The sequence below is a fragment of the Schistocerca serialis genome, chromosome 3 (assembly GCF_023864345.2).
Source record: "Schistocerca serialis cubense isolate TAMUIC-IGC-003099 chromosome 3, iqSchSeri2.2, whole genome shotgun sequence".
NCBI classification, from domain to species: domain Eukaryota; kingdom Metazoa; phylum Arthropoda; class Insecta; order Orthoptera; family Acrididae; genus Schistocerca; species Schistocerca serialis.
Genome location: NC_064640.1, coordinates 784,753,582 through 784,769,246, shown reverse-complemented (window position 1 = coordinate 784,769,246; position 15,665 = coordinate 784,753,582). Strand labels below are relative to the sequence as shown.

General features: G+C 34.0%; 1 protein-coding gene across 1 annotated transcript in view; it reads right to left on the bottom strand.

Moving 5' to 3' along the window:
• Positions 1-9,500, bottom strand: part of LOC126469583 (uncharacterized) — a 122,670-nt gene extending 113,170 nt beyond the window's left edge. The window contains exons 1-4 of the mRNA XM_050096698.1: positions 9,237-9,500; positions 8,749-8,844; positions 8,552-8,660; positions 1,340-1,416 (exon numbers count right to left, since the gene is read on the bottom strand). Coding sequence (XP_049952655.1) covers positions 1,340-1,416; positions 8,552-8,660; positions 8,749-8,844; positions 9,237-9,459 — 505 coding nt within the window. The 5' untranslated portion in view covers positions 9,460-9,500. The remainder of the gene's footprint in view (positions 1-1,339; positions 1,417-8,551; positions 8,661-8,748; positions 8,845-9,236) is intronic.
• Between the last annotated feature and the right edge of the window lie 6,165 nt (positions 9,501-15,665).

The window sequence follows — 15,665 nt, the reverse complement described above, 5'->3', positions numbered from 1 at the left end:
CACTATGTACTTGAAAAAATAAATGAAAAGTCCCAAGCAGCAGGAATATTCCTGGATCTCTTGAAAGCATTCTTATCAAAAATTGTGATGAGTGGTGTCACTAGAAAACTCATGCAGTTACTATAAAGATATTTAAAAGGCAGACAATAATGTACAGAAATTATAAAATTATATATTATGATGGAGAAGTCCTAGAGGGGAGACAGTCAAGAATACGAAATGTACATTTTGGTGTTCCTCATAGTTCCATTTTAGATCCATTCCTATTCATATATTATGTAGATGATTGCCCAAGCTCTCTAGTTAATAAGCATGTGATCATCACATATGCTGATGACCCATCTGGTGTCTGTTGTGAAGAAAGTGGGCCCAGCCTAATTGGTGAGACTGAAAACTTTACTGAAAAGGCAAGGGCTCAGTTTGGAAAAGACAACTTGAAAGCTAACTTAGAGAGAACAAATATTATTCATTTTAAATCAGGTGGTCCAAATAGAAAAAAAATATTATGAATCATGAGATTGTTTCAAAAACCTCTTCAGAGTGTAAATTTTTCATTTTATGTGTAGATGACTGACTTTCATTGAAATAGCAAGTTGACAATGTCTGTAAAAAAATAACACTCAGTCTATATGTTTTAAGGATATTATCACCATATCTTAATTCTGAAGCCTTAGGGACTGTATTCTTTTGGATTATTACACCTTTGCTTGGCTTATGGAACAGTGCTGTGGGGTATGACTTGCCACATTAATATGAAAAGATTTTTCATATAGCAGAAGAGAGCCGTGAGGATTGTAGCGAAAGTGAAACAATGAATATCATGTAAAAGCCTATTCACTATAATCAATATTCTCACAGTTTATGCCACATGTATGCTATAAAGCATTATGCTAATGAAAGGAAACACCAAAGCCACAAATAAGAACACAGAAATTCACAACCATGATGCAAGGCACCAAACCTACTTTAGTGTGGTTATCAGAAGGTTAACTACAACAGCAATAAGTCTGCATGTCAAAGTATTTCTTTTGTAATTTACTATCAAATGATCTTATTATGTGGCAGGAGTAATGCAGATTCAATATGAATAACATTATAAGCAACAATCCTATCCTACAAATAAGTATAGTAGTAAGTTGTATATAAAACGAACAGTACACTATGCAGTGAATTATCATCTTACTGTATGAATTATTTAATGGAAACATACTGTAAAAAATAATGTTGTAGTCTGCACCCTGTTTTTGTTGCCCATGCATGTAAAATTAAGTGTCATGAGCAGAAAATAAATGAAGAAATTAAGAAACATGAAATACAAGGTCAAATATGTTTGACTTACCACAAGTCATATTCTGTGCATCTTTCCACCATTCCTCACCAAATATTCTTTCACCATCTTCACTGTAGCAGAAACACCTGAGAATGGCACACAACCATACATTACTTGTTTGGCATAAATATAATTTTTGAACAATGTATGACAACCAAAAGAAAATATGATCTAATCATAAATCACAACCTTCACAAAAATTCTTTGTTAGAAAAAGTATCTGTATTGAAAGAATGAAGAAAAACAAACATAAACAACGAATAAAAAAAAATTACCAAATATGTGGCCTACGTGAATATGACAAATGTTTTTTGATACCAAACACCCTCATCAACATGTTATCAGTCTCATCTTTTTCAGTGACTACCCAATTACTCCTATTAAGAAAACCAGACCCTTTCATCAGCATAATATCAGTCTCACAGTGCCTTTTATTTTCTGATGACTACTGTGTTATTCCTATACAGAAACAGATTATTCTAGCCATTTTTCCACACACAGATTTCAGAAATCTTTAACATAAGACCATTACTCATATGGTCCTGCTTTATCAATTTATACAATCTGCCATCTGATAACTTGTAGGAAACTTGTAGGAACTATGATTTTCTTTCTATCATGATCTAAAATCCACTTCTAATAGTTGCTCATTAAAAGACTTCTTTTCACAACATTCTTGCAAGATTACTACACCAGGACTCTTATTTAGCCTCTGGATGGTATAAAAGATACACAATTGATTTAATGTTATTTCTGGAAAAACTATTGGGTATAACATTGATAAAACATTATACTGTTTTAGATGCAAAGCTAATGGCTGGATTTCAGAGCATTTTCATCTAGATTGATAATCACATGTGATAGGCTCTGGTAACAGTTATATAATAGGGAGATATTATTGATAAACTGTTCCAAGGTTACCAGTAACAAAATTATAATTATCTTTCTTACAGACAAAACAGCATTGTTTTTCTGAGGTTTCATTTTAATTCTTTGACTTTTCTCTTGCTTGTTCACAGTGCATAGTGTTTCAGGTATGACAAGAAGTTTCTCAAGATGATATTTACAGGCAGTTTGCTTCCATGCCACAAAGAATACAATAGGGTATTCATAGCTGTGTGTGGTCACACCTCATATGGATGCTGATGATGGACAACAAATTCGAATATAATTACAGTCTGATCACTTAATATTCTTTATATTTCGAATATCTCAACAACATTTGATAAAAAGCTCCATCAAGAATGACATACTGAATTCGGTGTACTATAAAGTTTCCAAATATAACTTTATGTGAGTTGAAGGATCCATATGCACATTGTTGGTGACACACTGTATTAGATTTTATCTGGATGTCAACAAACATGACACCAACCTGACATCTGCTATTTACGGCCTTCTGGGTCTCAGAGAAGAATAGAGCAAGCTGGATTTTACCTGAGTGGTGCTTGCAGAGACCATGTTGAGTCCTACACAAGTGCTGTCTGGTCCATAGAAAAGTGATCATAATCAAGCACTATGTATGTTCCACTGATGCACAAAAAAACTAACGTCACTGTGACAGGACTACAGTCCAGCACATGAAGTTTGCAGCCCTATTTATGAATTGGAATGACATATCTTCATTTATGATCTCCCACTTTGTACAGACACCGACTCTAAATTTACTCTTTTTGCTGATGACACCACTATTCTGCTGGAAAGTTGAACTACCAATGACCTAGAAAATAAATATAATGTTGTACTTGTTGACATCCTATAATGATTTAAACTAAATATACTACACTGTGAATCATCTAAGTTCTTGGGCATTCTAAGTGATGGCAAGTTGAACTGGTCTGTGCATATCCTCGACCTACATAGAAGGCCTCAGTGTGGCAACTTATGCTCTTCGTGTAATGACCCCCATTGGTGACGTGGATGCTATCAAAGCTGCCTGCTTTGGTTATTTTCATTCTATCCTGTCATATGGTATAATATTTTGGGGTAACCAGCCTTTAGCCAAAAAAATATTTACTGCACAGAAGAGAACTGTGAGAATCATAAGCAGTGTTCATTCAAGATATTCTTGCAGAAATCTGTTCCACAAGTTACAAATATTAACGGTCACCTCTCAATACATATTTTCTTTGATGATTTTGTTTCTAATAACCAGTCTCTTTTTAAAACTAATTGTGAATGTCATGATCATGATACTAGGTCAAAAGATGATTTACATAGGGATCTGAAACATTTAAGTCTTGTGCAAAAAGGTGTTGATTGTTCTGCCACAAAATATTCAGCTTTCTTCCTTCAGACATTAAAGTTCACATTAATGTCTTACCTACTTTTAAATGTAAATTGAGAGAATATCTAATGGGAAATTCCTTCTACTGTCTTGATGAGTACCTGCAGATAAAGCACTGATTGTTTTTATGTAAACTGTAATGCCATTGGTATTTATATTCTTAAAACTTTGTGTTAATGTGTTTTGCTATAACTCATCTTAACTGTTTAAGTTGGACAATATACTATATTTTCTTTTTCAGTAATTGTTTTATGTTACTTGAGCTATACCTTTGATTTAATTTTAACCATCAAGCTTATTCATCATATATGGTGCATTTTTGTCATTTTATATATGTGTATTATATCTGTGTTATGTAATCATGACTCAATCCACATCCTTGTGATTTATCACAATATGGATTAATGGAATATGTAATAAATAAATAAAAATAAAAATGTGCCCTTCCCCAAGTATGCTGAAAGAGGAGTCTAGAATATAATGGGCATCCTTCAGGTCCTGTAGTCTTCCCACTATAAAGCAATTTGAACTGTTTTTCAGTGCATCACTCACTTATTTCTGTATTGGACATTCTCATATCATTGTGATATTCAGGCAAAGAAAATTTTATTATCCTCTTCAGTGAATCATAATTTAATATTCAGTATTTTGTCATCTTTTGTTTCAGTACCATCATGGCCAATCCATGTTTTGACAGATAACTTAATTCCACTGACTGATTTTATGTGAAACCAAGAGGTTTTAGTGTTTCCTGTGACTGTTCAATAGATAAGCTATCTCTATGTTTTTCTGACTTAATTTAGGATTTATGTATCAGTAGTAGCTCTCTTTACTTGGGCAGTATGTTACTAATATTATTACAGAGATGTGGTGCATCTTTCCCATTTTTCACTATCATCTATGGCAACAACTTGTTCACCATATTGCTTACATTACATTTTTCTGAGCTTTTTGTTCAACATCAATGATGATGGTGATATAACAACCTCATGGTCACTGATTCTCACTTTTTCATTCACTGAATGTGAAAGTTTTGGCCTGTTTGTTGTCAACAGATCCAACATGTTCCCCTCACAGGTGACTTTTTCATCAATTCTTATCAAACAATTGTCAGTACATATGTTTATTATAGTGCCTAAAGACTCTTTGTGCCTGTCTTCCATTTTAACCCCATGCATCTTCCAGTTTATAGATGGCAAACTGAAATTTCGCCGTATCACTGCGAGCTGATCAGAGAATTTACATGAGACATTTTCCAAACTCTCTCTAACACATTTTACACCAACTATGGGTGATAAAGTCATGGCTCTTTGGTGTACTAAACCAAACTTCTCATCCAGTCTGTAGAGGTGTTTTCCTAATCTCAAAATACCCTCATGTATATGTCCTGTGTACTCTGTAATCCAAGTAGCTATCTCTGGAGGACACTGCATTCCTGATGTATGAAGAAGGACTATGCAATTCCCAATTTACACTCAAGGTAATTGTAGATGCAATGGATCCACTGTTTCACATCTTCTGCCTGGTTCTACACCACATACCTACCTTTGGTTCCACAGATGGTGCTGTAAATCATGAGCTATGCTTTCACTCAATGAGCAAGGTTAATGGCCTTTACCAATTAAACCAACCACTGAAAGAGGCCAAGGATGGCCTCTGAACCAAGACAGCAGACATCAGTAGTACTGCCTTGCATCTAGTATATTCAACTGCTGCTAACAGAAGTTTCTTTTCATCTCAGGAAAGACTCCCTAGCAAGGATGCAGAGTCCATATGGGACTTCCTTCCTGACCTACTGATAACTCCTGAAAAGATCTGTCACTCCCCTGACAATGGAGCTCCACATCCCCCTGTCCAAGTTTGGATCTTGCAGGAATATAGGTCATACAGATCTCACAGGTGGGCGATGTGACTCTTTTTTACTTTCAGCATTGGACAACATCTCACATATCTTATTGAAGTACCTCCTTCACCTCCCCCAGGGACAGACATGTCCCAAGTATAGATGTATTTCCTCTGCCTAGAGATTTGCATCACAACATTGTCCACCATTTATTATTGGGTTAAGATGAATTTGCATGTCACAAACTTTTGCAGAAGAAGCATTTTGAATACTGTGCTGTACCAGAATATATTTCCACAACACAATAAAGAGAGAAAAATGTGTGTTGCATGCCTGTGACCACAGTGCTAGATTCTCCAGAGTATATAGTTAACAGAATAGAAATCCATGTACAGCATATCAATGCTAGATAAGTGTAACTTTATCATACATTTCATTGTCAAGCACATCTAACATACAGTTATGGTAAGTGTGTGTCCAACAGTATCAATGTCTGGGATGTGTAAGTCATTTTTATGTTTCAAGATGTAAATGAAATTTTTTTAATTATAGCTAATTTTTTACTGTCTAAATAATATCTCACTGTTTTGAGGATGACTGTAGTATTTATTTCCCTTCCTTTCTTTTCGAGGTTGTCATATTCTTAGCAAATGTCAGTCTTTTCCAACTTACTTTAGATCTTTGGAGATTATTTACGCATGTTAAAAGAAAAAAATCCAAATGACAAGTCACAATATATGGCATATATTATGTTCCCCTATTTTTTTAGTCATATTTCTATGAGAACCTGTAATGTGACATTCTGTGGCCTGAGTTTTCCTATGAAAAACAATATTTATCAACATTACAAGAAATATGGCAAAAGTAATATCCAGTGTGACGTTTTCTAGGGACTTCATTAACATGGTGATATGCTGCATGTTTGCAGATCAATTAACAGAAGCTCACAGGAATATTGTGAATTGTCATTCATTTGCCCCATAACAAACATAATCTAAATAATTTGATTCAGGCACAGGAGACACATCAAATTGTAGTAAAATTTCACCATAAACAAAGGACAGTTGATGTTATCAGACAGAATCATAATCATAACACAATTTTGTTATACATACATACAATAAAATCTAACACTCGATTACCCCTTGCACAAATTATCATTTCATCCTCTGTGAATTCTTCTATTGAATAGTAGCATTTCTCTCACAGAATCTGCTGCAGCCTCATTTTCAAAATTTCTGGCTTCATATTAAATATGTTTTTTCCCATTAACTTGTATACTGTCATCCCCATATATTGTGGAGTCTGTGCATATAATTTCAACTGGTGTGAGAGTAGCATAAAATTATTTTTATTTATTGTGTTATACCTATTGTTGAAATGATTCTCCTCAGATAATTTTTGTCTGGTGTGTAGGAAGATAACAATTTCATAAGTGTATATGGAGGGAACAGTTAGGATTTGTAGTTTCTGAAATAATGGGCAACAAGAGTTTGTTCGCTGTGCAGTACACATGCATCAGATAATTTTCTTTCATAGTTTCAGTATTTAAGATACACTACTTGAGCATCCCCAGAAAATTATCACATATCTAATGAAAGATTCAAAATAACAATGATAAGCATTTTTTGTGTACTCAAGTCAGTGGAATTTGCTATATTTGCATTGCAAAGGCAAAACTGCTTAGTTTATTTGATAGGAAGTCAATATGTGTGTTCCAGTTTAAATTCTTGTCCACATTTAACCCAGGAATTTGACCATGTTAACTTTTTTCATAGGTTGATTGTTATGTTGTACTTTAAGTTCCACACATTTTGAATGTTTGGTTTTGAAATTTTTCATATGGATTTTTGTTATGTTCAATTTCAACCCATTTAACTGTAACCAGTTTTCTAAGATATCCAGTGGGCTTACAATGGAGGGCAGAATTTTTTCTGCATCATCATCTTCAATTAAAACAGAAGTACCATCTGCAAACAGAACTGATGGGGAAATTATATTTAAAGCTAAGTCATTTACATAGAATAAGAACAGAATTGGCCCCAAAATGGAGCTTTGAGGCACACCTTGTGATACTGTACTCCATTTAGAATAGTAATTCACTGTATCTGAGGTGACAGTTACCCTTTGTTTCCTCTTGTGTAAGTATGATGTTAGCCAATTTAGAGCATTCACCTTAATCCTGTATTTGTCTAATTTGCAGATACATGAGTCATGGCACACAGAGTCAAAAGGGTCTAGAAAAATGATTATCTACAGCACACCATTGTTTCCCAGACTTTAAACATGTCTATGGAAGTAGGTAACTGATGCCATAACACTTTCAAAGAGCAACAAGAAGAAAAATATTAATTTATGAATTTGAAGAAACTGTGGATGATAATGTGGCCAAATGACCATCAATAATCTCTCAATCAGTTAAGCCTGGAACAAACGTGTGCAGCTAGACCATTTGGAAAGTAATGGTAGTCATACACTTATTATCAGTCAACACAGAGCTCATGCATTGAATCCAGCTGTTGTCAGACATTACATCATGTTTTTTGATGATTACTGCAACAATTTGTGAGCAACAGCTACATATTTTACACTGATGAAGCCTGTTTCTCTATAACTAGTAATAGCCAAAATTGCTACAAAGTAGATTATCAACAGCTGTCTTAATTTTGTGTTGTCACTTATTCAAAAACAATATTAGTAGATTTGATTGTGCTGATATTTTACATTTTCTTTTCTCTTGTGAAAGATAAAATTTTTCACAAAATATTGTTGATTTTTGTCCTTGTTTAAGTACTCTATTACAGATTTTATATCACTATTTTAACGTCTTTGTAGTTCCTGTAACATCTTGCTCTTTTTTAAAGTTCTCTGATCCTGCCTTTATACTTATTACTGCTCATATTCAGATGCTGGCAGAGGTTTGTCCACTTTAGTATGTTTCATATTATTTTAACAACTGAAATTAATATCAGTAATGACTCCCAGATAAATCACTTACAGAATAAATACAAATAATCAAAATTATTGATTATTTCAGTTCATGATGTTTAATGCCTTATCATGTATACTGCTGATGTACTTTACCACTTACTTTCCTGTAGCTCTCTCTCCCTTACATTGAACAGCAGAAAATTTTCCATCCGCATCACAGCTTGGATGCCATGTAATATCCTTGTTATATCCATATTGTGGACATGATTCTGCAGGTATATTAGAATATCAGTAAGAAAGTTTGAACTGATATGACTGGTACAAGTGATGTTTTAAGAAAAATTGTTCCATACATACTGCTATCTTTGGTACAGCCTTTTGTAGTACAACTGTATCCAGGAGCACACTGCATGGTATCTGCAGCTGCATCTTTATCACATTCTTTTCCTTCAACTGTGAACCAAAAAAAAATGTCAGAAAATTTTTATTTCATAGAACTTGTAGTGTTTCATAAATAACAACATGAGAATTAACATTATTTCCCATTTATTATCCTAGCACATGCATTTAACAGTTCACAACTTTGTTTAATTTGTAGAAGATATCAACGGTCTGCATCTGCGAAGCATGCTGCAAAGTTGTTTCTATTTGCATTTAAATTCATGTGCTATGCAAATCAAAAGACTGTTCTCATTTTTTTCCTTATGACACTTGTGTCTATGTTTTCTTGAAAAAAAAAAAAGAACAGTTTTGTTGTGAAGTTCTCTAGATTCACCAGAACATTTCTTAGTAAAAATGAATAACAGATTGGATTTTGGTCTAGAAGTTCTGTATATTTCACTTACTTGCATTAATGCAACCAGGACAGCAACCACACAAAGAGGCTGTTGGATAGTAGATGGTATCAGCTGGACAATCATCCTCAGTAATATCTGTAACACACTGTCTTTCACTGTCACAGCCATACAGAATACTGTCACATGTCTCAGCACTATCTAGGTATTGACAGTATATACAACTCATGAAAGTGAATAACATTACAATTACAATGATACTCTTTGTGCACATTTTGTACTGATTTAGGTAGAGACAGTAGCCTCTTCTTACTGTCAGAGGCAAATGTCAATCTCACAGTTGCTCTGTATCAATGATGTGAAGCACATGTGCCACAAAATGGATATGATAAGATATCAAACTGTATATCTCACAATCAGATTCAAGACACACCCATTGCTTTCGTTTGAGCAGATAAAAGTGCTGTTGAAAGTTTCCATAATGTGAGCATAACCATGCTACAGAAAACATGTCAATCTGATAAGCAACATCAAGAAACAACACATATGTTATATGTACTGCTGTATGAAGACTGTTAAACAAACAGACATTTGTGATTTTTTATGACAGACATGCATTTGTTGTAAACTTGTGCCACAGGTTCTTCATTTTAGTTTTTAGCTAAGCCAGAAACTTGCAGAAATTACAAACTTCATTACAGACCTTAATACAGAAGTGTGTCACCTTTACTGTTATACTTCAGTAACGGATTTTTATGTGTATATGGTACTCTTGAACGTCCATGTTATTTCCTTATATGCTTTTTTCCCTTAAAAATATAAACTTATTTGGAAATACTGTGCAATTCTGAATCTTTCACAAAATATCCACCTACACACTTTTCTGTTTCTTGGCATTACACATGTATTATATGAACACTTGTATCATTATAGGATCATTGCCATTATCATTTTAACCATGTATCATCTCATCTCCATTTTTGACTTGTGCTATATCATCATATGCTTCTCGACACACAATGTATGATCTACAGGATTAATAAAATTACAATTACGATTATGATAACTCAAAATGTTCCAGAATATTCCATGGTATCAGTATATTTCTATTTCTCAAATATTTTATTAGTTTTTATTGCACTGAATGATATGTAATTATGATGTGTTAAATGTAAGGCTTTTTACATGTGGCTCATACCACATAAAGTGCCTTTTTTCTGATGTATGAGAGATGAATGTGAAATAAAAATAAGCAAACAATGGCTGTCAGTAGCACAAAGCTACTCATGAAGCTAAAAGCTGGTAAGGAATATCTAAGTTCAGAAACTGAACAATGACATAAATATAACAGGAAACAGTAGACTACACAACATAGCAAAGAGTGATACAAAAGAACTCATAATGTCTCTTAAATGGAGATTAACATGTGTTCAGAGATGCAAATATAATTGTTTACTTCATTGCATACCATCATGTCCTTCCTAACTGGTCCTGTACAAAAAGATAAAGTTAAAGTAAATGAAGAAGTACAAAATAACTGCAGCCAATTCAAGAATGTAACATTCAATGACATATTTAAAATGAGAAGATTTCACAAAACTAATGGCATTCATCTCAACAGATTGGGAAAGAGCTTTGTAACCAGAAAAGGTTTAGAAATATTAGGCAAGAATTAAGTCCTCAGCCAAATATTTCAAGCATCATGCCTCTCAAAGACAAAAGGAGTGTGTTTAATTCTATAAACTTACAATGAAAAGTAATAGGAGTTATTTCTTAAGAGAACAAATACGATGACAAGAACAATATATTTTCAGGAAAACTAAACACTCCAACAGTCTTAAATTAGACACTTTCTGTATATATGATTCATATAGGCTTCATGTAAATGTACACTTGTATGACTTTACTAATGCATCATTTTTGCATTGTAATCTAAAAGGCTTGGGAAACAAAATCAAGGCTTTGTTACAGACCTAGATCCACACATAGCTGTTGTTAAATAGCACCAGAAAACTAGATATAAAATTCATTATTTCAAGTTACAGAATTATAATCCCACATTGTTTACTGTAATACAAGTTATAAAGGAGATGGGATCCCTATTTGTGTAAGGAAGACCCAGTTCATAAGAACTGTAGAAAAATAGTAATGAGTGAATGCTTTTTATGTTAAGAAAGCTTTTGAAGCAGTAATAATTAAATCAGTGCGTCAGTTCATGGTTTTCTTTTTAGCATGCATATATATGGAACACTCTGGAAATTTTGAGGTTTTTTTTACAAAAGTATGGGATATTGTAATGGGGAAGCTAAACAGAGGGCACAGAACTGTAAATGTTATCCTACTTGGAGATCTGAATATCAACACATTTTGTGAAAACCAGGAAGTAAACATTTTGGGGATTGCATCCTGTCCTATGGAGCTAAAGAATTACTTGGACCTATACCCACTAGAATATCTGATATATGCAAGAGCTCAGTAGATCATCTGATGACCAATCATGAAAATAGTGTCTCAGCAGACATTGAAAATGGACAAATCTCTAATCATTTAGACAGAATTAGTAACAGAAGGCAATTCTGAGTTTAAACAAAACAATAAATATGAGCATAAGGAAATACTACTTGGCAACAACATTGTCATCCTAAGATAAAGTCTGAGGGAATTATCTTGGGAATCAGCATGTAGAGCTGATGGTATTGACAAGAAAAGGAAAGGTTTTTAGAACTTTTAGCTTGGTACAATGATGTCAAGGAAGATGTTGACTGCACACTGCAGCCCTACCCTGTCCCCACCATGGCCCTGCTCACAGCATACTCCCACAAGCAGCACTACAGCATCCTCCACCCCTACTCTTCTGTACATACCCCTCTCCACCCCAATGCCCCCCATACCCCTATCACCCAGAGGCTGCTTCTAACATCAGATGCAGTTGCTGTATGCAGTCTGGCCTCAGCAGCCAGGGACAGTGGATGGTCATGTGTGTGTGAGTTGCACTTGTATGTGTTTTCTACTTTAGAAGAAGGTCTCTTGGCCAGAAGCTCAACTGCATAGCAGACCTTTTGTTGCTCCTGTCTGCAACTCAATGCCTCCTCTATGTGGTGAGTAGCACTCTATCTTTTCATCTTGTCATAGAGCTCCATTTGTGGCCTTTTACTGTTTAAATGCTATGTGAATGATTTTCCAAGTGTCCAAGAAAACAACCACCTTATCTTTATGTATGATGATGACATGTCTAGCAATGCAGAGGCACAGAATTTCTTTGAAAAAGCAAAAACTCTATTTTCATTTTTTTGAAACCAAGGGGCATATGTAAAAGAATTGATGAAAAAGATGAGTGCCAGAGAATAGCCTGTTGATATCCTGTACTGGGATGACTTAGGTTTCTGATAGCAATGACTGTGAACAAGACCTTACTCTAAAATTTAACCCAGTGCACAACTGTTTCAGTAAATAACTACACAGTTATACAGCAGTTACGCATTTTTGAAGTCACCCTTGTCACTCATTATCCCTGGAAATATATAAGTATTCTAACTTGCTACAGTTTTTTTGCCTGCAAGGAAGTTTATCATTAGATTTGTAAGGTATATTGAAATCATTTTAAAAATTGATAAAAAACACTCTTGACTACAATCAAATATTTATTTGCCATGGCTATTAGTTTCAGTCAGAATGACCATTTATACTGACATTTAAATATGAAATGAATTTAGTGGGAAGTCTAATAATAGTAGTAACATATATAATACATGAAACAGGACAAAACAATTAAAACAAGAAATTATACCCATAATGGTAGTTGGTGGCAGAGCATATATTGTGATTCTACAAACATCAGCTGCTAAGGAGAGCAATGTTGTTGTTGCTGAAATATGCAAATTTCTGCCTACTAAATGCTGAATTATATCAGCAATAGCCAGTCAGGCATACAAGACATAAAACAATTGTTACAATAAGACATCTATAGAAAAGTTACACAAAAGCTAATAACAAATTAAGAAATAGGTACATCACATTACATAAAATAACTGCTGTAAACAGCATTTTCTCAATACATGATAAAAATGTTAATAGAAGAGATAATCAATAATAATCAGTTGTGAGAACACTGATAGCCATTTAGGGGATTTTCCAAAAATTTCGATATCATATTAGATCATCTGCCAACAAAGATAGTGGTAGTTCGATGGAGACAGCGCTGATGTATCAATATGCGACATCCAGTGGATGATGATTTTGCTGAAATTCTCTTCTGTTCAAATGTGCACATTGGAATCACTATGCTGCTTCCATGGTAAATAATAGCATCACTTAAGAAGTATTTTCACTGACACTACAATCCAGGAGCAGTCTACAATACCTGACATGCATTTCTACATACCTGCCTGTATGCCAGTACGTATTTAACATCCAGCCACTGTCACAGCTTTGAAATCATCTTCCACTGGATGTTACATACCAACACATAAACAGGAGCATCCATGGGAACAATTGGTGTCCCTTAACTACTATCCGTGCTAGCATACGTCCTATGAGATTTCAGCAAATCTCCACAAATTGTTATCAGTGTTCTCACAACCAGTTATTATTGGTTATCTCTTCTATATATATTTTATCATAAACTGATGAAATGCTGTTTATTGCAGTTATTTTATATAATGTAATGTACATATTTCTTCATTTTTATTAGCTTTTGTGTAACTATTCTGTATCTACCTTATTGTAACAATTGTTTTATGCCCCATATGCCTGATTGGTATGACTGATGCAATTCAGTATTCAGTTTTCAGTAGGAAGAACTTTGTGTATTTAAGCAATAGCTACATTGCTCTCCTTAGTAGTTGATGTTTGTGGTGTCACAACATCTGCTCTGCCACTGCCTACCATCAGGGTATAATTTCTTCTTTTAACATTTGTTATATATCATGCATTTTATATTTTACTACTATTATCAGAGATCCTTCTAAATCAATTTTGCATTTAAATTTAAGTATAAATGGGCTAAAGATGGTCACATTCTCACTGAAACCCATAACCACTACAAATAAATATTTTATTTTGGTCAAGACTAATTTCAACTTCTGAGTGACAATTGTGCCATCAAAGATGCATAACTATTGTGTAATTATGTAGTTATTTACTGAGACATTTGGGCACTGGGTTAAATTTTAAAATAAGGTTTTGTTCAAAGTCATTGCTCTCTGAAACCTAAATCTTCCTAGTATAACATCTCAATGGGCTGTTTTGTGGCTGTCATCTTTTCCACTGTATTTATTACTAACTCATGAATGTGTGATACTTAGTCTAAAATCTGCAAGCTAGCAAGTTGAAATGTTCAATTAAAACATATGCTGTAACTATAAAAAAAAGCATACAGGAAAGTTGTAACAGCAAGAAAAACATTAAACAGTGATACACATATTAGGATAAGTATGAAGAAAGCAAAATCAGTCTGGAAAGTAACATTGTTAGGGGCAAAGTATATAACAGAAAAATTACCATACAAACTATAGGAAAAATTAATGAGGATCCACTAATGTTGCTACCATATTCAATGAACATTATTCAAGTGTAGCCCAAAACTTAATTAAAAACAATATAATTTTGAACCCTAGGCCTAACATAAAAATTCCTATAAATAGAAAAACTATGTTTTTGTATTCAGTTACAACAGAAGTAAAAAATGCTATTTGCATCCTAAAAAAAGAAAATGTCACATGGCAATGATGTTATACATACCAATCAAAGTAATCAAACTTAGTCCAGAAAATGTAATTTAACTCCTTCAGACATTATTAACATTTTTGAGACAACGTCTGCCCATTGCCTGTGCTCAAGTGAGACTTGAGTACTGTATTAAATAAGTTAATATCTCATTTTACACAGGGATATTCACTAGAGCTCTCAAAAAATTGACAATGAAACATCTTTTTAAAGAAGATAACAGGTATTAAAAAGCAGACTACAGACTAGAGTCATAATCATTTGACTGCTCAAGAATTATTGAAGAATAATGTTTGAAACACTACCAGATTTCCTGAATAAAAATAAAATACTCTCCTATGCACAAAATGGCTATAGGAAAAACAAAATTCACAGAAACTGCAGGATATGACTTTTGGAAACAGGTTCTTCATGCTGTAGACAATGATGAACCACACTGAGAGAAGTTTATTAACCTTTCTATGGAATTTGATGTCAACCACCATGATCTGGTTCTCAGTACATCATACTGTTATGGTTGGACAGTTACACAATGATGAAACTTTTGTCTCAACCTTCAAAGTAGTTAGTCATGGGATAACCCAAGGTTCTGTATTAGGCTCCATCTACATCTATACCCTGAAAACCACAATGAGGCTTACGGCAGAGAGTATGTCCCATTGTACCAATTATTAGGGTGCCTTCCTGCTCCATCCATCTATGAAGCATGGGAAGAATGATTTTTTGAATGCCTCCATACATGCAGTAATTATTCTA